We start from the raw sequence: 26,195 nt of genomic DNA, 5'->3' as shown, positions 1-26,195 counted from the left end.
AATCCAACCAACCATGTTTCGTACTTTTAGAACGTACAGAAAGTGAATGTGAACACCCTATTCCACTTGTGGAACTAACCATGTGATAGAACAGTTGACCAGTTATTTAAGAATTATAAGAAGGAAAAAATGTATTTGACTATATAATATTCGATTTTTATAATTTTCGAAGCCACAAAATAAAGACAAAAGAGAAGAAAAAAAGACAATTTCTATCTTGTGTAGCGGTAGCAGGAGAAGTAAAAACAAATGAAAAAGTGACGCTTTTGTCGCTTTTGTCATTTAAGCTGGAAAACGTTCCTGTAGTTCCTTCTTTTAATTTAGTTTAATTTTGTGTGTTTATTAAATCTACAAAACATCGAAAGGAAGCAAATTGCTTACTGCCAGGTATGTATTTTCCTGTTTTATAGATTATTAAATTTAATTCGTGAAATAATACAATTTATCCTTCAAATTTGTTTTATGACATTTTCTTTTTTCATGAAAAACCTCCATATTAAAAAAAAATATTTTTACTTTATTTTCAAAATTTAAATAAAAAATTTATTAGCTTGTGATAAATTTATTTGACAGATTCAATTTAAGCAAATATGCTTATTTGTTATTTTGTTTTATATTAATTTTTTGATACTCCTTGATTAATTGATTGCATTTTTACATATAATGTATATATATGTAGTATAAATATTTTGTGTTTATTAAATGAATATTCTTCAAACTTCAAGAGTAAAATATGTTTATTGATAAAATTTATATTACTACTTATATAATTACATAATTATATTAAATATCCTTTTTTAATGAGCGCTTCCTGTAATGGAATTTTTTTTTGTCTCTATTTTATTAAATTTATTATTATTATTATTATTAATAATAATATTTAGTTTATTAAACATCAGGATTCTCATTTATTTACTAAAACCTACTCTTTATTACTTTTTTATAATTTCATATTATTTGGATACTTTTTTTCTAGATTTGAAACAAAAAATTAATACTTATTATCTTCAAAATAATTATAAATTTATGAATAACCTATTATCTTGTTTCATTATTACATACAAATATTGTTAATAAAATTTAACTTTCTTAATACAAATTTATTTACTCTAATCAAATTTTAGGAGATTTAAATTTCCTTTGATTTCTGTAAAATTATTTTTAATAAGAGAATTTCATTTAAACTACTTTATTAGAACTATCTGATAAGAATTGTTTTAAATCGAATTTCTGTTAAAATTAAAAAAAATGATTGATTATTAGAAGATTTATAGTAGGAATTTTTATAAATAATAATATTAATAATGTTTTGTAAATAGAAATGTTTAAAAACTTGATGTAAAAGTATAAAGATATTTTTAATTAAAAATTCTGAAAAGTAATTGAATTTTGGAAGAACTGCTGATTTACTATTTAGAAATAACTAAATTTTACAAGATTGTACAGTGAAGTTATTTAAAATTTTATTTCTTGTGTAAAAAACCACAATAAGTACTTTAATATTATTTTAACATAAATTATGAGTTTTAAAAAATTTAATTTTTAAAAATTGTACTTAAATCTTTAAAAGTTGTTTAAATACTCGAAAAACTGAACTGAAACTAATTGAAAATTTGGAAAATAATTGGATTAAATTTGAAATAAAATCTATAATTAAATGGTTTGCGTTTAATTTTTTTTGCAAACAGTGTTCAATGACAGGAAAACAGAGAGCTCAAATTGTTATTTTTAAATTCTTTGCAAGTTATGAACAGAAAAAATTCATAAAATTAAAAACGAAACATTTGTGTTGGTGATTTGCAAAGCTCGTAAAAATTATACCAAATGTCTTAGATTTTAAAAGTGTGTCTTAAACTGTGCAAAGTATGTGTTGTCAATTTCATTGCGATAATATTTTGGGGGCTATTTTATACATGAGACAAATTAAATATTTTTAAAAAATGATATTTCATAATAAGTAATGAAGATTCTAGTGCATCGTTTTTATACATTTTTGTCTCAATTTTTTATCATACAACTATAAAAGTAAATTAAAACCATTGGAACTTTACCGGCCCGTAACATATCCTCAAAACATTAACTTTACTTAAGAATTTTAAGTTTTTTAAGGGGGCAAACCACATTAGAACACTGTGTTTTAGTCGTTTTTCGCGAATTTTTTTAAGGTAAGAATTTTTTTGAATGAAATAAAACATTTCCACCATATTGTTGAGTTTCCTTAATAATACATTTAATAACGAACAATTTCCAATTTTTCATTTTAAAATCGATCAATAACTTTTTGAGCTACACTGCACGGCAATTTCAAAAATCATGTTTTGAGAAAAACGCATTAGAAAAAAAAGTATCAAAAAATTGATACTTAGAACAAAATTTTTTTTAAAGTGATTACACTTTAATCGGCTATTCCGTTCATCACCAATACAGCAAGGACGTCGAATTTTACTCTAAAAACTATTTCAGCCTATTTTTTAATTCCTTAACTAACAATTTATGCAAAAAAGAAAAAATCAATTTTTCAGACGTCTAATGTGGTTTCTCCCCTTGAATTAATTTTAAAAATAAAAATATTTTAAAAAATAAAGTTTTATGTAATATATTGGTACTCCAGAGTAGTCTTACGTCGGTCTACTATGCTATTTAGTCGAGAATTGTAAGAGATTCAAAAATTACGTTGGCAAGTGTATAATTGTGTTCAGCAACCATTTTCCTATAATTATGTATTACCCTTGTTTTGTGCTTGAATATAAAAAAACAATGTATATTTTTTTGTTCAACCAAAAACGCTGCTACATTTTGATTAAACGTACAGTAAAACAGGAAGTTTCTGATTTTTGTCAATCAGAAAAAGCGTCAAGTGACAATTTAGGGTACTGTTTCAAAAAGTGGACGTAATTATACGAATCTGTCGATCAAAAAATACGCATTTTCAATCATTTTCTTAACAATAGAATTTTTTTTAATATAAAATATAGAAGGGTATTTATACTACTGTTAAACTACAAAAAATATAAAAAATTTTTTTTTTCAAAAATGTCGGTCTGGCAGATGATTTGTCGGAGTACTTATAAAATGTATGGCCGTGCAGTGGACACTATAACTCGGTCCAGATTTGAGCTAGACCAAAAAATAAAAAAACATTTATTTCTGCAGTTTAAAATCTATCTATCTAAAAAAATTGTGTCAGTTAGTGTCCACCGATTTTTAAAATACAGTTTTGAGAAAAACACGTTTAAAGTTTTCATTACAACGTAAACGTTAGCGCGGGACCCTGCTTGAACAGTTTGAAAATTGTCTTTTCACTTCATATATTGATATATAACTAATGACATATCTTTTTGGTTTCCATAAAGAGTAAATTAAGCAAAAAAAATTTCAATTTCTTGAAAATTTCAAAGTGGTGTAACCCATTAAAATAACTTAATATTTAGTAAATCCATATTTTTAGTAAAATCTTATAATTGTTAGCGTTTTATTTTAGAATTTGTTAAACATTTGCCATAATATAAATATAATTTTTAAACTGTTCTCGAATTATTGGTGAAATTAAAACTTTATACATATATGTCAATTGCTAAGCTTTGTATTATATAATATGGGAGTATAGTCAAGGTCGGACCACCTTTTGACTTATGTTTATAACACCCTAACTTTTTTTAAAAATGAATTTGGTCAATTGAAGTATATTGTTGGATAGTCCTGTTTAATAGGAATATTTGTTCTGTACAAAGTAAATTGATTGGTTTTAAAAAGAAAAAGTTATAAAGTTTTCAAAAAAAAATTTTGTAGTCCAGGTTGGCCCTTGCAGTCAGGGTCGGACCATGTTTAAAATTCAAAGGGTATTACCATTAAAAAATAAAAAAACATTAATAGCGTTGCGAGAAATGTATCCTTTATTGATTACAACATGGAAAGAGTTTTTTTGTATATTTATTAAAAAAGTATGTGTCAAATTCATGTATTATAAATGGTGATCTGACCTTGACAAAATGCATCATTGTCGAATTGTTCTAACCAAAACGAGATATGTTTCCGGACTCGATTTTTCACTTTATTTTTTTTGTTATCAAGAATCCAAAAATACTTCTGCATGCTTGCCTTGACGATTTCATGATTTTTTAAAATATTTTATTAATGGTTTTTCACATGAAGCACAGAAGTTTTTTTGAGATTTTTTTGTACTGAGGTCATAAAAAACACCACGTTTAATTATCCAATAATGGAATATAACAAAAAGTAGTGGCCTATTTTGACAGTGGTCCAACCTCGTCTACACTCCACTAATTATTTTAAAGTGTAAAGATAATATTTCAGTAAATACAAAATTTGAATTTTTTGTTAAAAATAAAAATAGCGATTTATTTTATTTATTTAAATAAAAAAATTGATTTATAAACTACACTTGAAAAATTTTTAAAAATAATTGATTCTAAGAAAGATGTTTATCAAGAAGTTCATTACCTATTATCACTTTCTATATTCTCCAAGAAACAAAATTTGAATATTATAATGTGTCATATAAGAAAATTATTCATTTCTTTAGTCAAATTACTTATAATATTATTAGGTATTAAGTTTTAAATTGCTATTTATGAAGATGGATTTTGTATTTCTTCTACACTGAGAAAAAAGGAATATTAATAATTTAACGCTAATTTCCAGTTAGGTCAACAAAAGCGACCTTTGTAGGAAAAGTAACATACGACATAAGTCGGATCCGACTGTTTTCGATATGGACACACTTTTCTGGAAACAATTGAGCCTGGTCGCTTAGTCAAATGAGCGCCTCTGCAGGGGAAAGTATTCGTACACTGAGAATAAAATTAACGGAATGAAGTTATATTTTTTGTTCTTAAGTTATCAACACCAGAAAATAGTGTTATTATTATTAACAATGTGTTGTGTAAATATCATGAAAATTGATAACTGAAAGAGCATCATCACTAACATACAATAAAAACATTATTGATTAATATTTTTTCTTGACTGTATAAATGTGCTTCTCTAAAGATTTAATTTCTCCTTCTATTATACAATTATAATTTATTATAAAAAATATTACGTTTATAGTTATCAATGCATTCGTAATATTTTGAAGTTATAAAAACACATTTTTCAAACCATTTCATTTTTTACCTGTAATGTAATTGCTTCTTAAATTCGTATTGAAATTACACTGAATAACAAAACACTTTATTTATCTTGTTTAAAAAAATTATATTATATATAAATTGCAATACCATTAAGATAATATTTTTTACGTGAGGTATACAAAATCACGCGTTTATGAAACATTAATTCCTTGGTTGATTTACAGAGGCGCTTAAGAGCATTAAGCGTTTAATAGATATAGAATGTTATGTACCAGAAAAGTGTAACCAAACCAAGCAGAAAAATGCACAGAAGATTTTTTTCTTTACATTACTTCATGCTTTTAGCTACAGATTTCACTTTAGTTGATGTAACTGAAATTTACTATTACATCAACGTGTTTTCTTTTCCAGTGTTGGGAAAATGTCTAATCCTAGCAATGAAAAGAAATTTTTGGTGCTGGATTTTGATGATGGACCACAGGTTGTTCCTCGTGTCTGGATTTCTGGCAGCGGAAAAAGTATCTTCTGGCCTAATTTAACAAATATGAACGCTTACTACAAAGCTGTAGAGTGTGAAATTAAACCAACTTCGAAATGGGCAGAAATTGAATTCAAATCAGAAATAAGTTCTGCAAGTAAATAAAGATTTTATTAATTTATTTATAATAACCCTTTGAACACAATCCACTTTTTCTAATACAATGCACACTTAAGGTGTCTATGAACTCAAAGTTAAATTCTAGGACATGATTTCAAAAACCCATTCTAAAATTTTCTTATAGATTCTAAATCATAATCATTATCTCTTGTGTCATTTAATTATGTACATAATTAAATCTTAAAATCATAACAAAATTTGACTTTCGTGAAGTTCGAATAAATTGAATATTTCCATAAAAATATATTTTTTATATGTGTCAATATTATGTTCAATGGTTTTTTATAGATACTTTTCAAAGAGCTATGGACAAGTTAAGATCATATGAAAATGAATCTGAAGTTAGTACAGACCCTGAGGCTAAATCTAATAGAAAAATTAAGAAATTGAAAACACATTCTGACAGCGATTTTGAATATAAAAAAAATCCTAAAACGAAAGAATTAAAAAGCAAGTCACTTACGCCTTTCAAAGTTTCAAGTATTGAAGAAAGCAAAAAGAATAATTTACCTTCATGTCCAGAATTTAATCAACCAAAAAACCCAAAAAAGCCTTCCATTGTAAAATCTCAAAAAGTTTCGTTGCTCTTATACTCGCAAAATAGAAAAGATCAAGGAAGCTTTGCAAAAAATTCGTCAATACATTCGCGAGAAACGACTGATTTCCCTACCAGACCGATGTTTAAGAATTCATTTCCTGGAAACTCAACTACAAAAAGTTTGTTACCATTGCAAACAAAGCCTGCAAACAAAAACTTAGATTCAACTTATGCTCAGAAATCAATTATTTCGAATACTATTCCATCACTCTCCCAGATGTTACCAACTGCTAACATTTCAACATCACTTGGTTCTAATCAATATATTGCACCACAACAACAGTTGTTTGAAAACCAAAATATTGAAGGTGAACATATTTTAAATTGAAAATTTCTTTTATATTTTACAATCAAAGAAACAAGAAGTTCATTTCATGATCATTTAGCTTCCTATAAAACTGAAATAACTAGTTATAAAAGTGTACCGAAAAGTTGATTTTTATGCATTACTTTAAAACGATTTAAACTAAATTTGCACATTATATTATTAAATATACCTATTATATTATTATTATAAAAGTGTACATATTACTTTGGGTTGTGTTTTGATTTTGCTGTTCTTATAAATTTATTTAAAAATCTTTTCATGTGAAATTATTACTTTATTATTGTATTTTTCTGAAAAGTTCACCCATTGTCTTATGTAAATGTCAACCGTTTAAAGTTATTGAATCTATTTCTTGTAATCTGAAAACTTTTTTCTTTAAATGTACCATTTCATGAATTAAATTAATTTATTATTGAATTTAATGTTAAATTAATAAATAATAGTTAACTATAGCTATAACTACAGCATTTTTTATAGCATACGATATAGTGTATCATTGATTCCCTATTACACTATATATATGTAATTGATTTAATTTACTGAATGAAAATTGCTTCTTTTTTGATGGAAAATATAAGCAGGACATATCTTTAATAACTTTTTAAATATTGTGTCATTATAGATCGACTTTTTCGTAAGTCTGTGATGAGGTCATTGACCGAAATTAAGTTTCTACTAGCAACTGTTAGTGAACGCCTTGAGGATATTGAGAAAGACAAAAATGAAATTAAAAATTTAATACAAGAAAAATTTGTTAATGGAACAGGAACATTGAATTCGGACAAGATGATGAAATTGAAAAAAACTTTTCCACTTAAAGATCTCAGTGAATTAGCTAAACTAGAAACAGACCTCGTTGCAGAGGAGTTCTATCAGGATGTTGTAAGTAGAGCGTTTTATATTTGCAAAAAAGGTTGAAATATACATAACCTAAATGTAAGAATATAGTATTTTAAAATGGGCTTTAATTAAATTTATTATACAAGAAGGCACTTACTTACAAATATTTACTTAAATATAATAGGTTTAAGTAAAAAAATGACAAGTTTTATATTTTTAAAGTTTGTATAGGTGTTTTGTATTTATTATTCTTATAAAAGCATAGGTGACCGCGTCTAATTCTAAAAATCGATTTTTTTTGGTCATAAGGTTCTTTTATCATTAGATTTATGGAATGTGCATTGTTAATATTAACATAAGAAAGTATTTTCTGTCCAACAAGCGGGATAAACTCGACTTTCCGTTCATGCATAGCGAGCGAAAAATAAGCTTTTGCCGCCCGACTACTAACACTGCTTTAGAAATATTAAAAAATACTATTAATTAAAAATACTTTCACTTTATTATATAGGTTATTTTTTAGTTTTTAAGAGTTTTTTAGGATTTTATTTTTAAGAACCATGAAAACTAAGAACTAACTAAGATACTGACTAATTGACTAAACTAAAATCAAAAAGCATTTCAATCTATGAAGATGCGGCTATCGCATAAACTAGGATTATTTCAAAACATTACAAATTAAATTTTTTACGCAGCTTTGAAATTTAAAATACGTTTTTTTTGTCTATTTTTTTGTACTAAAAAGAAACAACTTGAACTTTTTATTGATCAAGCCGTTTTTAAGATATCGTGGTCGCCAGTTTAAAAACACAGTTTTCAGAAACACACCTTTCAAATTCTCTTTGCCCACATATGCTACACATATTCTACATGTGATTTATGAAACAAAATATTTTTCGATGTTTTAAAAGTAAGTTTTATACAGAATTTTGCACAGAAATGGAGTGCTATTTAAAAATCAAATGTGGTGTGCAAAATCACACATTTTTAACCGACTCTGTGTGATTTTAATACACTCGAATCTCGCTATAACGAGAAGTTTGGGAGTCAAGTCTCCCTCTTTTACGAACGCAAGAGGAGAAAAGAAAAATCCCCACTTTTAAGATTCTTCATTCATTTTTTAGTGTTTACAATTTACAGAAAATTTATATAAGTTAAAATTTTGAAGATGCTCAACTCATTGATATAATTTCAAATAAGAAGTAACTTTTTATGCTAATTATGACATAAATAAAAGTGATTTTAACCAAATTTAAACCAACAGAATGTACATTTGTTTATAAATAGTAGGGGTAATCGAAATGAAATTTTGTTCGCTATAGAGAAGGTCGTTATAGCGAGATTTGAGTGTACTGCATTTATTGTTAAAATATCACTGAAGTGTGTTAAAATAACACTAGAGTGTGTTAAATTATTATATATTATAAATAAGTTTTAAAATATCACCATTTTCAAAACTACACGCAACTAATTTAACTAACTTCTTCTGTGTATTAATCAATTTATAAAGTATAACTGTTCGAATTTGCCTTAGGATTAATAAAAATGTTTCAAATATTCAATACTTAATACATATAAGTATGTAGTATCTTGTTTATCGTGCAACTGGACAAAAAACATCGTGTGCAACTCGGGCAGAATTGGCAATTCTAACCTCGTACGATTCGAACCCGACCAGGAATAACCAACTTTCCGTCCTTGCCATACAATGTACTATTTTTAACAAAAAAATTGCGATTTGTGAAAGGATTAAAAAGCATAATTTTGTTTACAAAGCAACATAATCCAGTCTTAGCATACACATTGAGTATTACGTAAAAAATTGAGGTAGATTATCAATTTTTTTTCCAATATCAATAACATTCTGTTGGATCTAACCAATCATCATTAACCTGGAATTTTTTTCTTTCTTTTTTAATGACTTCCCAGTGGGCAAAAAACCATCATTGTTTTAAAAACGTTCCAAAAACGTTCCATTGCTTTTAAAACGTTTTAGAACCATATAACGTTTTTGGGACGTTATTTAGCAGACATGAAACGTTCTAAAAACGTTTTTGGAATGTTTTTAAAACAATGATGGTTTTTTGCTCACTGGGTTTAGGCTTTGACAACTGTTAGAGCACACAATCTTATATACCAACTATTTTTGCTAACTAATAATAATTAATTTAGTTTATGTGTTAATAGTTGAGGCGCTGAATGTTGCCATTTCCATGCAATACAGCAAGAAGTCTAAAACTAGAAGGTACATATAACTTGACTGTTTTGACACAGGTAGAAGTGAATCTTCTACCTGTGAAGGCATGTCCGAAAAGCACAGCTTTCTCAGTGTATCTAAGTCCCCCTTTTCTCACTCTTCTCGCCTTCTGCGTAAGGTACGTAAGCTTGCCTTCAGTCACTATTTTACTCATCCCTACCACTTGAGATATACTTTCTGTTTCTATAGTCGTTAAGTTTAAATTATTCGATTGTCTCAGTACATATAGCCTCCCAGCTTTCTAACCGTCTTATCGTTAGGGTTAAAAATTAGGTCTTCAATTGAGATCTTTTTATCTTATTTTACACCTAAAGTTTCCGATTCTGTAAAGATGTTGTTAAGCTCTCTTACTCGAAAACGTCCAATCGAGATAATAAAGGAAACTTATGTTTTTATAAGAAAAAGTGTTCAATTTTCTCTTATAAGAGACAAAAATATGGAAAATTGATCCAAACACTGGATCGTCAATGGAGAACAGAGCTTTGTGCTGTGCCTTTCTCGATAAACGCGATCTTTATCTTTCAAAAATGTAAACATCCAGGATCGTAAAAATTTATTCGAGTTTGGGTACCCTGTCTGGAGTTGATTGGAGATGCTACTACCTTTAAAATTTAGTTGTTGAGCTCTTGGTATAGACCCGGACCATCTACCAAAGTTAATAAAATTTCTTTTCTATAAAGCCGATCTTATCAGTGACTGATAAAAGTAGAATTTTTTCTTCTATTTACGATATTTCAGAATTTTTATGTTTACATTTGACACTTTGTAAAATGTTATTCAAGTATATTTACTAATAGTCCAATTTAAACATAATCGAATATTTATTCAACAAAATTTGATTTAAGTAAAATTTAAAATTATATTTAGCCTGTTTAATAAACATTTATTTAACTGCATTTTTATTTTATAAAATCCATAATTAGCTAAATTTACGACTAATTTACTATCGCAAAATTAGCCATTATTAAAAAATAGTTCTTATAACCTCTTTTCTTAAGCTGGGGAATTATAAAAAGAAGTAGTGTGCAAAATTTTAAAACGATTTGTTTAGTATATTTTAAGTTACGCTGCGCACAGGACTTTAAAAAAACAATTTTAAGCAAAACGGTTTAATGTTTTTCACACTAATAAGTTCAAAATAAAATTCTAAATTTTTTTACGAAGTAGTGTAGGGAGACTTAACGGGCTAGAAAACTTGGTTTTAGAATGAGGCAAAGCCTATCTCACGTTATCTGGTGGTAGATTGTTGAGTTCACTCCGCTTAGAAAAATGTTAAACTAAATAATGTCTTTTGCTGTTAAAGCATGGTGAACTATTCAATAAATATTTTACAGTGCTTTATGGAGGTCGCTCTCCATAATCCACTACAGAAAAACGTAACATAGCCATTGCCTAATTATATATTTTGAAAAAATAACAAGAAATTAAATGAATCAATATTACTTTTTTCAGCTTTCTTATCTTAACAAAATTGGAGGGAAAAATGTTAAGGATGCTGTCTATTCAATGTTGCGAAAAGTTTTTTGTAATGAGGTTGCAGCTCAATTTAGTTGGTTAGGGTGTAAAGGAAAATACAGATTCTCTTCGTTGGAAGTAACTAAAGTGATTTTGGGTAAGTTTTACATTTTTAAATGTTGTTTTAATCTTTTAATAATGCCAATAATTGCGAGAAATCAGCAACTGTTTATTTCCTTATCGCTTTCAACTTAAAATATCAAACTCCCATTCCAGTTGACCAAATTTTAATTCAAAACTTACGATTTTAAAAGTAAAATTGGAGTAGACAACCATTGGTGGGGATGGCCGGATAATTTAATACATTCACTAATCACTGATTAATAAAAATTTATTTAAATTATCCTGCCATCCAACCAAAGCCGTCTTTAGTTAAAGACATAAGATTCAATCATATTGTTGCAGTCACTAGAAAAGTTAGTTAATGTAACCAGCAAAAATAGTATATTAAGCAACAAGGGTATAAAGGCAGCCATTTGTTTACGGTGATTTTTGTGACACGAGTGGAGGTCGAGGGCACCCCGAGACCTCCACTCATGTCACAAAAATCATCGTAAACAAATTGGCTGCCTTTATTCCCATGTTACTTACGATATTTTTTATTCCTAATGCACAAAAGTGTCGATTTCAAATAGCAGACGACAGGGAGTAAAAGTCATTCACTTGTTCGACTTGTATGAAAATGGTGGCCTTTTTTTCTCATGGGCAAAAAGAACACATGGGACCAACTGTTTTTTGCCCATGGAAAAAAGGTGGCCATTTTCATATGGTCGAACAAATGAGTGACTTTACTCCCTGTCGTCAGCTATCTAAAAGCGCCATTTTTGTGCATGTGGGATAAAAATAAAGTTTACTCCCTAACAACAAGCTAATACTTTATAATATCCGTAAAATATCCTAGGGGTGTCCTCAGATATCTGGAGGATATCCTAATTTTGCAATATGACTAAGATGTCCGTAGGATATCCCATTTTATAAGAAAAGTAAACACGAATAATAAAAAAATCTTTTTTTAATTACGATAAATCACGAAAGCAGACGCGTGCACAATTATAACATTTTTTAAAGTCATTAAATGTCCTAGTCATTTGTCTATAGTTAATGCAGGTTCTTTTTACAATGTTTTGATTTGTTAAATTAATCTAAAAAACATAATTAAAATGATTAAGAATCCTTATTAATCTTATTAGATTAGGATTTACTATGGATGATCAGTTAAAATTCAATGTAGATTTTTTGAGTGTAAAATTGAGCTTATTGGAGTCATATAGTAGCGTAAGAAGACAGATCTGCATGTTTTTGATACTTTTCGGAAACAATTAAACCCTTTGATGCAAGAACCAAATGTAGCCCCATGAAGGATAGACTATACTGTCCAAACTGGTATGTTCGTACAATAAAACCGATAACTTTTGCATGAATCGGTCAGGTAAATTATGACATAAAATTTATATTTTTGCATTTAAAGTTTTAATTAAATAAAATAATAAAATTTTAAATTGCAGAAGAATAATAAATATTACTTTTAATTTACAAATAAAAATAAAATGTATACAATATGTTCAGAAAAACAAAGTGCTTACAAGTTAAGTTTGGTTATTATATATTATTTATAACTTACACGACCGATACATACGCTATAGGCGAAAAATTAAAGAATTTAATTAATTAATTAACTCCAGACGCAAAAGTGTTTTATGTCAAATACATTAGTTTGGTCTTTTGTAGTCTATTCTCCATGTGTAGCTCATTGAAATTCGTACGTGTGGTTTTTGCATTAAGGCGTTCCATTCAGTCTAGGCGCATAATCATATGAGCACCTCTGCAGGAGAAAATACAATAACAACGCATAAAATGACGGAAGGAGGTTTAGTTTATAAAAATACACATTTTTCACACAAAAATTGAGTTGTTATTAGGTTGTATTAATTTAAAAGAAAAGTATAAATAAAAGATTATTCTCCTGCCTGAAATGATTTTCTCTTAAAATTATACCCATCAACAAGATACTTCCATTTCTGTATCTTGTTTAAAAAAATTAACATATGGGTGATTCTTTGCGTGGCGCAGGATTTGGTTTATGAAATTAAAAAAAAATTATCGTAACGATAATTATAAATATATTTTTTATCCCACATGCACAAAAATGGGTCTTTCTGATAGCAGACGACAGAGAGGAAAGTCATTCATTTCTTCGACCGCATGAAAATGGCGGCCGTGTTCTCCCATGGGACAGAAAATCAGCTGTTCACATGCATTTTTTCTTGCCCATAGGAGAAAACGGCTGTCATTTTCATACAAGTCGAACAAATGCATGACTTATACTCCCTGTCGTCTTCTATCTGAAATCGACACTTTTGTGCATTTGGGATTAAAAATATCGTAAGTAACACGAGGATAAAGGCAGCCAATTTCATTACGATAATGTTTGTCAAAAAAATCACCGTAAAGAAATGGCTGACTTAATCTCTTGTTGCTTAATATCGTCGGTTGGGGGCAGAAAGGTGCCAATTCAGACTAGTCGTGAAAAAAGTGCCGTTTCAAAAAACACGTGAGAAACCTGCCACTTCAGCTGCGATTTGGAAAACATGCCAACTCAGAATTGACGTTCATATTTTTTATTTTAGGTTGACATTTGACAGTACAGAAAAATTTGAAGCAAAGATTATAAAGTTGTACAAAAATTATTTTTTTAGTTGCATTATGCATAATTGTTATTTTTCTTTAAAAAAGGAATATTTTTACTAATTTATTGAATTAATTTGTTGATTATTTATTATTTGATAGACAACTTCTTTCTTGTACCTAAAATAAAAAAAATGAACATCAATTCTGAGTTGGCATGTTTTTCAAATCGCAGATGAAGTGGCAGGTTTCTCACGTGTTTTTTGAAACGGCACGCTTCTCACGACTTGTCCGAATTAACAACTTACTGCACCCAACCGACAATATACTATTTTAAAGATAAGTGGTATTAATTGTTCGCAGTTAAAAAAGCATTTATCCAAAAAGATTTCCTAGTAATTATTGCTGAAAAATTAAATTACTTTGTTGTAAACAAGAGCTATTGACGTAAAAAGGTGTTTTCCTTTGATAAGTTATAAAAATTTTTGCTGTAATTTATAAAATTATTATAGCATGAAACTCAATTAAAAATTATTTTGGTAATTTCTGGAAATTAAGAGACGCATGAATATTTCCCAAATGACAAGTAACCGAACTGTCATTTAACCGAAATGCATGTAACCGACCTGTCATGTAACAGAATTGTCATTTGACCGACCCATCATGTAACAGAACTGTCATTTGACCGACCCGTCATTTAACCGATCTGTCATTTGATCGACCCGTCATGTAACCGAATTGTCATTTAACCGACCTGTCATGTAACAGAATTGTCATTTGATCGACCCGTCATGTAACAGAACTGTCATTTGACCGACCCGTCATTTAACCGACCTGTCATTTGACCAACCCGTCATGTAACAGAATTGTTATTTAACCGACCTGTCATGTAACCGACTTGTCATGTAACCGAATTGTCATGTAACCGAATTGTCATGTAACCGAATTGTCATTTAACCGAATTGTCTTGTAACAACCCTTTTCATAGAAATTTGTATGAATTTCTTTGAATTACTGTAAATTTCCAAGAAATAGGTTGTTACAAGACAGTTCTGTTAAATGTCGAGTCGGTTACCTGACAATTCGGTTACATGACGGGTCGGTCAAATGACAATTCGGTTACATGACAATTCGGTTACATGACAAGTCGGTTACATGACAGGTCGGTTAAGTGACAATTCGGTTACCTGACAATTCGGTTACATGACGGGTCGGTCAAATTACAATTCGGTTACATGACAAGTCGGATACATGACAGGTCGGTTAAATGACAATTCTGTTACATGACGGGTCGGTTACATTACAATTCGGTTAAATGATAATTCGGTTACATGACAATTCAGTTACATGACAATTCGGTTACATGACAAGTCGGTTACATGACAGGTCGGTTAAGTGACAATTCGGTTACCTGACAATTCGGTTACATGACGGGTCGGTCAAATGACAATTCGGTTACATGACAAGTCGGTTACATGACAGGTCGGTTAAGTGACAATTCGGTTACCTGACAATTCGGTTACATGACGGGTCGGTCAAATGACAATTCGGTTACATGACAAGTCGGTTACATGACAGGTCGGTTAAATGACAATTCTGTTACATGACGGGTCGGTTACATTACAATTCGGTTAAATGATAATTCGGTTACATGACAATTCGGTTACATGACAGGTCGGTTAAGTGACAATTCGGTTACCTGACAATTCGGTTACATGACGGGTCGGTCAAATGACAATTCGGTTACATGACAAGTCGGTAACATGACAGGTCGGTTAAATGACAATTCTGTTACATGACGGGTCGGTCAAATGACAATTCGGTTACATGACGAGTCGGTTACATGACAATTCGGTCAAATGACAATTCGGTTACATGACAATTCGGTTACATGACAAGTCGGTTACATGACAGGTCGGTTAAGTGACAATTCGGTTACCTGACAATTCGGTTACATGACGGGTCGGTCAAATGACAAGTCGGTTACATGACAGGTCGGTTAAATGACAATTCTGTTACATGTCAGGTCGGTTAAATGACAATTCTGTTACATGACGGGTCGGTCAAATGACAATTCGGTTAAATGACAATTCGTTTACATGACAATTCGGTTACATGACAAATCGGTTACATGACAGGTCGGTTAAATGACGGGTCGGTCAAATGGCAGTTCTGTTACATGACGGGTCGGTCAAATGACAATTCTGTTACATGACAGGTCGGTTAAATGACAATTCTGTTACATGACGGGTCGGTTACATGACAATTCGGTTAAATGACAATTCGGTTACATGACGGTTCGGTCAAATGACAGGTCGGTTAAATGACGGGTCGGTCACATGACAGTTCTGTTACATGACGGGTCGGTCAAATGACAATTCTGTTACATAAACGGTCGGTCACATGCATTTCGGTTAAATGACAGTTCGGTTACTTGTCATTTGGGAAATATTCATGCGTCTCCACAAATTACAACTAAAAAATGTAACGTCTGTATTTTGTGTTAATTTATGAAAATTTTCGCTGTGATTTATAGAAATTTAATAGATAATTTATGGTAAATTTACTATGATAGTTTATGAGAAGTTAGGTATAGTATTTTTTTATGCACCATAACACTAAACTTGCAATAGTTGTTAGATTAAGGGATTGAGGGGACCCAATTTCGCGCCCGAGTCGAAGTTGAGAGAGCGGAAGTGTCGTCGAGGTTCCAAAATCTCGCCTGAGTAGTAATCACATTTGCGTCTATGTTCCGAACACAATTTTTTTGACTAAATATTTTTGGATACCAATGATACCGACTTAATTTTTTGTCCTAACAGCATGGAAAGTATGGCATTGAGGGCACAAGCCGTAAATACTTTTCAATAGTACAAGCAGTTGTTCTTTAATAGAGTAAAAACTGATTTTTATGTTATCAAGATGCGTTTTGACATTTTCAAGTAAGAGCGGGCAGTCAAGTATTTTGCGCCTGCTCATCCTACTCCAGGGCGCAAATTAACACTTTGTTTCCGCTCCGAGTGATCGAAATAATATACTTTTCGTACAGGTAGGACAACAAATTGAATAAATCAATTTGAAAATCGATTATTTTTCATAGATTAAATTAAGGAAGTTAATTTTTGCTTTTACTAAAGTAGAATTGTATTGAAATTTCGTTTTTATTTATAGTGTAACGTTTCTTGATAAAACAGAACAGGAGATAAAACTTTAGACAAGCATAAACGTAAAAAAAATTGAAAATAATTTTTTTCTTGTAAAAATAAAATGGCAACAGTAATTATGTTTATTAATGCATATTACTAACAATATTAACTTTTTTCTTGGAACATTCTTTGGGGACAGGTCGAAATGTGACGTTTTTAACTTTAAGGTATTTGTGCGGACTAGTCACTCTCAAAAGTTTGTATCCGATGACTGTACTTCTGAAACGATTATCCATGGAGCGATTATCAATGCAAGTTTCCGAACAATTTTTGCGCACGTACAGTTTCACACACAGAAGTTCTCAATGTATATTCATAACCTCTCGCATGGAAAACGATCGTGGCAACGTCGAAAGTTTGGCATATGGCCGTCTTTAAAATTTCGCGCCAAAAGAAGCAGACGAGCTGTAGTATTTAATGATAAATCGTCCAAGCGCCCGTCCTGTCAGAAGGACGTTCCGAAAAAAAGGCTTTTAAAAAAAGGGAATTCAACTTTTCTTTTCTGGCACTCCTTGGGATTAAAGTAGACGAAAAGACGAAAAAATCAATATTTTTGACTATTTAAAATAATAATATTAAACCATTTTTCAAAGCCTTCAAACTTGCTATGTTTCTAAACAGTGAAAAAAACATTTTTTCGAAAATTTAATGTAAAATACCCAAAAAATCAATATTTTTTTGACCGGACAAGTCTCTTTCTCTTCAGAAACGTTCAAAGAATGAAATCTAATTGTTTAATTAAAAAAAAATCATTTTTAATATTGTTCAGTATATCTGAGTATAGACTCAGGCGCAAGTCCCTTCGAAATTGCTCTATAAAATTAATATGGAAGCAGATAAATATAAAACTAAATATATCGTTGGAAAGGTAATGAAACAAGCTTTCAAATGATGTAAATATCGAGTCTTTAAATTTATAAACCTGGGCTAGGTAGTCTCTTAAAGCAAAAAGCGTCCTGTCGGCAGGACCGGGCTTTGTCATTCTGTGACTAAAAATGATGTGAATTTTTGGAAAATTTAACTTCTTCAAACTACCCAGCCCTTAGTTCATTCAATTTTTAATGAGTGTCTCACAACTGGAGACATTTTTTTTTTAAAAAGCGATGTGCTCGGAAAATATATTGTAAAATTTTTTGAGTTCATCGAAACACTATACTTTCTTTTAATAAAAGTTGCGTATTTCTGTTACCTTTCGAACGGTGTATTTTATTTACAATTTCGTTTACCCGTTTACAATTTATGGGTCAAAAATAAAACCCGTCTCACAACTGGAGACTCTCCCCTACATGGTTTTCCTATACCGTACATGTTAAAAATCGAAACTTTGATTTCATTTTTTGAGACTTACAGACGGTCAATTTCATTTAAACAGACCTTATTTTGTAGATAAATATCCAAAGAATAGTTATGTGAAATTTAAAAAAAATCTGACGAAAACGAATTTACGCGACAAATACCTTAAAACTGCTTTATTATGAAAAATGATAATATTACATACAAAAGTAACTACAGTCGAACCTGGCTAAGTAAAACCTGGATAAGTGAGAAACCTCTATTAGAGACGGCATAAGGTAAATGTCCCTATTATGGAACACTTTATTCTCTAAAATGGTTATTTTCCATGAAATAAAAATAATATTAATTAAATTTTGAAACTCTACACTGCACCCATTATGGAACGATGATTTCCTGTATGTACGGGTGTTCCATATTGAATGCCCCTATTTATGGAACACTTATTTAATTTAATAAGTATTTAGAATTCTATTGACTTATCTCAATAATTTGAATATTATTTATACAGAATAAAGTACAATTAACAAATTCTAATTTAATAGATAATTATAAAACCAATTTTTCAGGTAGAAAATTAATGCGAAAATACTGAAAAGATTTGAGGTTATGTTAGCTGTATATTTCTTGTGTGTTCCAAAAATAGGGACATGCAAATAATAAGTGTGCCTAATATGGAACAGTCGTCTGACGAAAATTCTGGCTTACCTTAAATTCAAAGTTAAAATGCAATTAAACATTTCTTATTAAACTAAATACTATACAGAAATAATCATTCTTATAACGTATATAATTTTTTGAAATAAGTAGAAATTTCTTATCACCACTTTTAATTGCATTTATTTTAATGTTTGTAATACTGTTCCATAACAGGGACGAAATTTTGAAGTGTTCCATAATAGGGACGTTTACCTTAAGTGAAAACCTCTATTAGTGAAAAACCTCTATAAGTGACAAAAAATTCACGGTCCCTTGAAATGTCACTTATCCAGGTTTGACTGTATTGGTTTTTTTATAAGCATAGAAATAACCTTCGTGCGTTGGAAGTGTAATAATATTATATAAAATTTTTTTGTGATTTTTCTTTCACAACATGAATAAAATCAAGTTCTGCGCTTCGTGTGCTGGAGAATCACCCATATAAATTTCAATTCCACTAAAATTACGTTTTCCATGTAAGCCATGAAAAATCACTTTAGAAATGCTAATCGCGCAAAACGTTCAGTGCATATGGTTGCCGAAAAATATAAAAGCCCGATCAGAAAAATGCAGGATATCTATTTTCTTATACTACTAAATTGTTGCCGTAGAGTAATATAGAGGTTTAAATGTTATATAAATGTCAAACAGAAATCTGCACAAAAATGTAACTATTTTTTAGAATCCCTGCAGAAAAATAAGAATTGGACTGAGAGCTCTATTATTCAAAAAATTAAGGATTGGTTACGTCACGCACCACAGCGTTTTAATGCTGAAAATAATCGGTCAAACTGTAATACAACCAATGCAGAAAATGATTATCTCCTTGAAAGTGATGAAGAACAATTAGAAGATCATGAAGAGCAGAGTGACGATAGTGACGACCTTGTCCCTGATAATAATGAGAATGAGAGAAATCATGAGAGCAATCACGAAAGCAATAACGAAAGTGCCAATGAAGAGATTAATTAAATCACGTAAATACTTTTCTAAAGTCTACAGCTTTGTTACACGTACATTATTATTTCTCATTACTTATCAAAAATGGCAGTAAGAAGAAGCATCTATAAATTTTTACAGACCCTTTATTTTAAAATGTAATACAAACATCTTAAAGATATAAACCAGCTTCTTAAAATTTTTATATCTCTAAAATATCCCAAGGGTATTAAAAAGTATCTACCCTTCTTACTGTCAGAGTAATTTACGTGACATGGACCGTAAAAAGGACCGGCATCAGTTTTTAAAAATTTTAAAGATCAAATTTAACCAACTGTATTTAACATAGCAAGCAGAGAATAAATGTGTCGCAGCGTGCAATAATAACACCTACGCTCGGGCTGTCTTTCTCAACCGCAATATCAACTTCGAGTTACGTAGAAGTGGAAAGAATCCAGTCTCCTTATTGGCCAGATTTAGTTTCCACCACGCAATTTAAAAGTAGATATTCCGATTAGGACAGACAACCCGTGAGTAGCTGCTCTTATTGGTCGCGTAGGCTCAAATAACAATTAGATTCGCTTAACAATTTGAACTGGAGAGTTTTTGGGACCGCGGATTAAAAATGTAATCTTAATGTAATTTATATCGGTTTCGTAAATGATACATAACCTTAGCTTAAAAATCATCGAGTAAGATCCCTTTTTACTGCCCACATCACATAGAAATAAAAAATCAAGTTCTATAAAAAGTATGAAAAGTATATTTCAAACAACGTTGCAAAGTTTCTTCTATTAATGGAGATTATGAAAAATTTAATGACTTGCTCGCATTGTTGATTACCTTATTTGGCATTAACAAATTAATTAAGGTTGTATATGCAATAATGTGTGACTTGAGAGTAGTCGGGCAAAGCCTGATTATATTTTGAGTACTTTAATTCGGCTGATGGGAACATTCTAGTCCTAGCGCTTAATGTATTATTGCATAAATACTTTTAATTACATACCAAATATAAAAAAAGGTTTTTAGCACAATAACAGCAATAATATATATTAATTAATAAAAATTTTAATTTATTATACACTGAGATACGCACAATACTTCAGACTTTCTTTTAGTCGTTGTTCTGTGCTTTTCTGCTAGTGAGGCTATAACTATCTCTTATTCGAATATTCTCAAGAGTTCTTAAGAGTTCCCAAATCGTTGGTTCACTTTAGATCCACAATTAATAATTTTTTGAGGAGTCTGAAGTCTCGTAATTCTCTCAGTGTATTATACTTTAGTTATGAATAGCATTCATATATTAACATTCGGTGGAACATACATAAATATGTTTCAGATCGAATTAAAAATAATAACATAAAACAAATGGATTTGGTCAACTGTCCTTATTCCTATAAATTTTCCTTTATAATTTCACAATCTTATTTATGTTGTATTTTCTTTTATGATTTTATTTTTTACCAACTAACGCGTCTGCATTTTTGGCCACCCTACTGGAAGTAAAATTATAGAGAGAAATAGAATTTTGGGGATAAAAAGAGATAAACCCAAAATATTATACCTTTTTATCTCGAAATTTCTATCTCTTTTTACACCTATGTACTTTTATCTCTTTTTATTTCTCTTTGCTGCAAATTTTTATCCTTTTTAATATATAAATAATTAATTAACCAATATTATTATTAATACTAAAGACCTTATGAAGTATTACAATTTTAATTGAATTTATTATTTAAAAAAAATATTTTTGGAGTTTTCGTACTTCTATTTATATAACCTATTTTTCCCAAATCAAGTTATTTATATTCTAGAATCAAAATTATTAAAAATTATAAGAATGTTCTTAGCTGAAATTAGAGATAGATGTGCATATTGAAAGTATTAAAAGAGATAAGATAAAGTTTATTGGAAAAGATTGATACAGAAAGAGAGATGAGAAGTGATAAAATGGGGATAAACTAAAATAGAGAAACTTTATCTCTTTCTATCTCAGAGATTAAAAATTATTGAAAGAGATAGGATTTCTATCCCTTTACTTCCAGCAGGACATGTTCGTTAACTTTTAAATGTTTTTTTTCGATGCCGCTATAGCGTTCATTGACATACCGGGCACGACATTTTTGTGACGCTATAGAGGTCAGTGACAATGAAGGGGTTAATAGTGTTCCGTAGTGATCGACCTTTAAAAATGGCTGCTCAAATGTATACTTGATTTGAAAATGATTTATCTCCCAATTCGGGCAGTTATTGCAAAATCGGAAAAATACAAGATATCCTGAATATTTTATCTTTTAATTGAGCGCAAGAAGTAAAAGATTTATTTAGATTTACAACGACAGGAAGTAAAATAGGAAAACGTTAAACAAATGCGCTACTATACATAAAATTACCACCACAGAGCAGCACCTAATGGGCACATATAATTTTTTCATTTTACTTCCTGACGTCGTGTATTATATTGGATTTTCAATTTCTTGTGCACAAATGTAAGAACGAAATTTCAGGATAACTGGTATTTTTCCCTATTTTGTAATAATTGTTCAAATTGGGAAAAAAATCTTTTTGAAATTACGTTTACGTTCAAGCAGCCATTTTTAAAAGGCGACCACTGTTTGAAATTGCGCAACACCGTTAATGTTGTATCTTTGAAAACGCTTTGAATTACTCACTGACTCTTTATGAACACACTTGGAAACATATTTAAGGCGTACTTGCGTTTGCGAAGGCAAAAAATAGGCCCCACTTTAATGTTTTTTTTCACAGTAATTTTATTTAAAATATTAAAAACGATTTTTGCACCTTAAAGTACATTATAAAAACTACAAAAAGAAAAAATTGTTTTGTTTTTTAACCGTTATTTACGGTTCGTAGTGGGCCCCAAAAATTGGCTATCTAAAATTTGTAAGAGTTTGCGGTGCCCCCACTAGAGCCGCTCCTGACAATCTAAAATAAAAAAAACAAAATTTATTCTTTAGTATACATTAATAGCTAGTGGACTAATGTGATAAAATAAAAAAAAGTAAAAAAAACGAAAATGCGGTACTTTTAAAGTCAAAAATTCAAAATATCAAAATCATCATTTCTTAAAAATTGACTTTAAAAGGACGCCATTTCCGTTTTTTTTACTTTTTTAAAAGTTTTAAAGTGGGGCCTATTTTTTTCTTCGCAAATGCAAGTACGCCTTAAGAAAAAATTAATCTTTTTACCTTGAAAAGCAGAATTTTCTTTAATGTAGTCACATTTTGATTCGGCAATCTGGTTCCATTTTATTTTTTAACTCTGTATCAAAAAATTTTGTTGTATCCTGATAGTATTTTCACAGAGCATGAGTTTAAATAATTACATTTTTAATATTTTATGCTTATTCTTACTTGCCTATTTGAAAACAAAAATTATTTTCCAGGTTAAAGTCACAAAATGAAGAGGAAAAGGCTTTACGATTTGTCAGATCGACAGTTTCGAAATCGAATTACTCAGCATATGCTTCAACATTCTTTCTTGCATACAGACTCAACGGATACAACGAATGTACAAAATTCATTATCACCGGAGGCCCAAAATTTATTCTTTACTGATACTGAAAATTCATTCTCAGATAATAACCTTCTAAACCCAGTGGTAAATGATTTAAACTATTCGCTACAAAATGATATTAAAGTGGAAAAAGAATCCCTAGCTTCTATATCTATTTCTTCCGAAAATGCATCAAACGTTACTGAACCTGATATAATTGATATGAATGAAGTTTATATGGAAAACTGTGAAAAGGAGAAAGACCCTGAAGATATTAATTCATTTCTAGCAACATGGGCCACAGATTACAGAATAACACATTCTCAACTAAGACCATTATTAAACAAATTAAAAGAACATAATTGTTTTCAACAGCAAATACCCAAAGACCCAAGAACATTGCTGGGTACACCTACGGGAAAAGCGGCTATAAAAACAGTTCATCCAGGAGTATATTATCACTTTGGCTTAAGCACTGGAATTGAAGAAATACTTACTAAATATTACAACAAGCCATTATCAAATATTAAGTTAAAAGTAGGCATTGACGGTGTTCCACTAGCAAAATCTTCAAGAGCTCAATTTTGGCCAATTTTAGCTTCTATACATCCATTTCCAGACATTTTCCTGATTGGTGTTTATTACGGACATGAAAAACCGACTTATGAAGAAGAATTTTTGGAAGATTTTATTACAGAAGTTGAAGACCTGTGCACTAATGGCTTTAAATTTAGAGAAAATGTTTTGACCTGCAAAATTGATTGCATAATTTGTGATGCACCCGCTAAATCGTTTCTTTTAAACGTTAAAGGCCACACAGGATTTCACAGCTGTACAAAATGTGTTATACGAGGAAAGTGGAGAAGACATCGAGTTTGTTTTCCTCATACAGGTAAAGTTTATAAAAAAAGAACTGATGCTAACATTCGCTATCGAATGCATAAAAAACACCAATTAGGTTACTGTTGTCTACGTCGGATTCCAAATTTTAATCTTATTGATGATATTCCTTATGATTATATGCATTTGGTATGTTTAGGTTGTATGAGAAGATTGATTTTCTTTTTGATAGTTATTCGCTCGCCTTCTCGATTGAGAAAATGGCAGATAAACAAAATTTCGAAACGTTTACAAAAATTGAGGAAATATATTCCACAAGAATTTTCAAGAAAACCTCGATCTTTAAAAGAATTAAGATTTTGGAAAGCGACTGAGTACCGACAATTTGTTTTATATACTGGCAGTTTCATTTTTAAAGGTATTTTACCTCAAAAATTGTATACGCATTTTAACACTCTTCACGTTGCTATGCGAATTTTATGCTCAAAAAAATTAGTAAAAAGGCCAAATTACTTGGATTACGCGAATGAATTATTGTCATACTTTGTAAAGTGTCTTACTTTTTTATTTGGTAGTTACAGCGTTTCCTACAATATGCACGGGTTATTGCATTTAGTTGATGATGCTAGAAAACGAGGCTGTCTTGATAACTTCAGTGCATTTGATTTTGAAAATTATTTACAACAACTTAAGAAGTGGATGAGAAAAGGTGAGAAACCTTTAGAGCAATTAGTACGAAGATATGCCGAATTTAAGAAAAACAGTGCGAAACTTACGAAGTCGCAAGTAAATGAAATTAAAATCAATGAAAACTCACAGCATTGTAATGGTCCTTTACTTGAAGGATGCTCTTCGCCTGAATATCATGAATTAACTATTAGAGAATTTAGATTAGATGTTTTAAAACTACGTGATAGTTGCTTCGGTTTATTAAACAAAGATATTATTTTGATTTTAAATATTGCTCATCATGTAGATTCCAATGAAATTGTTGTTATTGGAAAAAACTTTGAAACTGTTCGCAACTTATATTCAAAACCATGTGAATCATCTCTTCTAAATGAGTTTATAGTCAGTGATTTATCAAGTCTAAAAATGTGGCCTTTGAAGAATGTAAAGAGAAAATTTATGATTGTTCCGTTAAATAGGAGTGAGTATGTAGTCTCTTCATTGTTGCATACTGATTAATTTAGATTTTAGTTATAAGAAGGACTGTTTTATGTGATCAATAAGTTGGAACTTAAACTTGCTTGTCAGTTATTAATTTCTTATCTTGCATACTGATTAATTTAAATTTTAGTTATGAGAAAGACTGTTTTATGTGTTCAATAAGTTGGAATTTTTAATTTCTTAAAAATGATTTATTATTATTATTAATTATTATTTATTAATTTTTAATTTCTTATCTTGCATACTGATTAATTTAGATTTTAGTTATGGCAAAGACTGTTTTAAGTGTGCAATAATTTGTAATTTCAAATTTCATATCAATCAGATTTCTGCTGATTTTAAATATCAAGTGAAACATTGTTTAATGAATTTTTCTTTTAATATTTATCGTTGGACTTTGTCTAAAAAAAATTGAAATTGTTTAAATTTAAATTATAAAATTTCATCTGAAAATTGAGTTAATATCTCAATTACGTAAGACTGATTATGATTTATTAATATTGTGTTATATTACTATGAATAAATACATGACATTGTTATAAATATTGAGATTTAATGATTTACATTAAAAACTGTAAAAATTTTAATTGAATAATAAAATCTTTAATTCAAGTA

General features: G+C 29.7%; 1 protein-coding gene across 4 annotated transcripts; it reads left to right on the top strand.

Annotated features, from left to right (window-relative positions):
* LOC122502304 lies at positions 1-26,195 on the top strand. Of its 4 annotated transcripts, XM_043612286.1 has the most exons (6): positions 1-387; positions 5,505-5,728; positions 6,040-6,657; positions 7,300-7,559; positions 11,227-11,386; positions 23,461-23,598. In XM_043612286.1, exons 2-6 carry the CDS (start codon positions 5,515-5,517, stop codon positions 23,463-23,465), a joined length of 1,257 nt encoding a protein of 418 aa, XP_043468221.1. In that variant the 5' UTR covers positions 1-387; positions 5,505-5,514; the 3' UTR covers positions 23,466-23,598. The 4 variants fall into 4 exon arrangements, with proteins under 4 accessions (XP_043468221.1, XP_043468222.1, XP_043468219.1 ...); XM_043612287.1 differs by lacking the exon at positions 6,040-6,657 and having other exon boundaries at positions 29-387; XM_043612284.1 differs by lacking the exons at positions 5,505-5,728; positions 6,040-6,657; positions 7,300-7,559 and having other exon boundaries at positions 33-387; positions 23,461-26,195.

This window comes from Leptopilina heterotoma, unplaced genomic scaffold (assembly GCF_015476425.1).
Source record: "Leptopilina heterotoma isolate Lh14 unplaced genomic scaffold, ASM1547642v1 Lhet_227, whole genome shotgun sequence".
Lineage (NCBI taxonomy): Eukaryota > Metazoa > Arthropoda > Insecta > Hymenoptera > Figitidae > Leptopilina > Leptopilina heterotoma.
The sequence above is the reverse complement of the archived record's forward strand: the minus strand, read 5'-3'. Positions and strand labels throughout refer to the sequence as shown.

Coding starts and splice junctions, on each gene's coding strand:
- LOC122502304 (XM_043612284.1), top strand. CDS start 23,475: ATGAAGAGGAAAAGGCTTTACGATTTGTCAGATCGACAGTTTCGAAAT.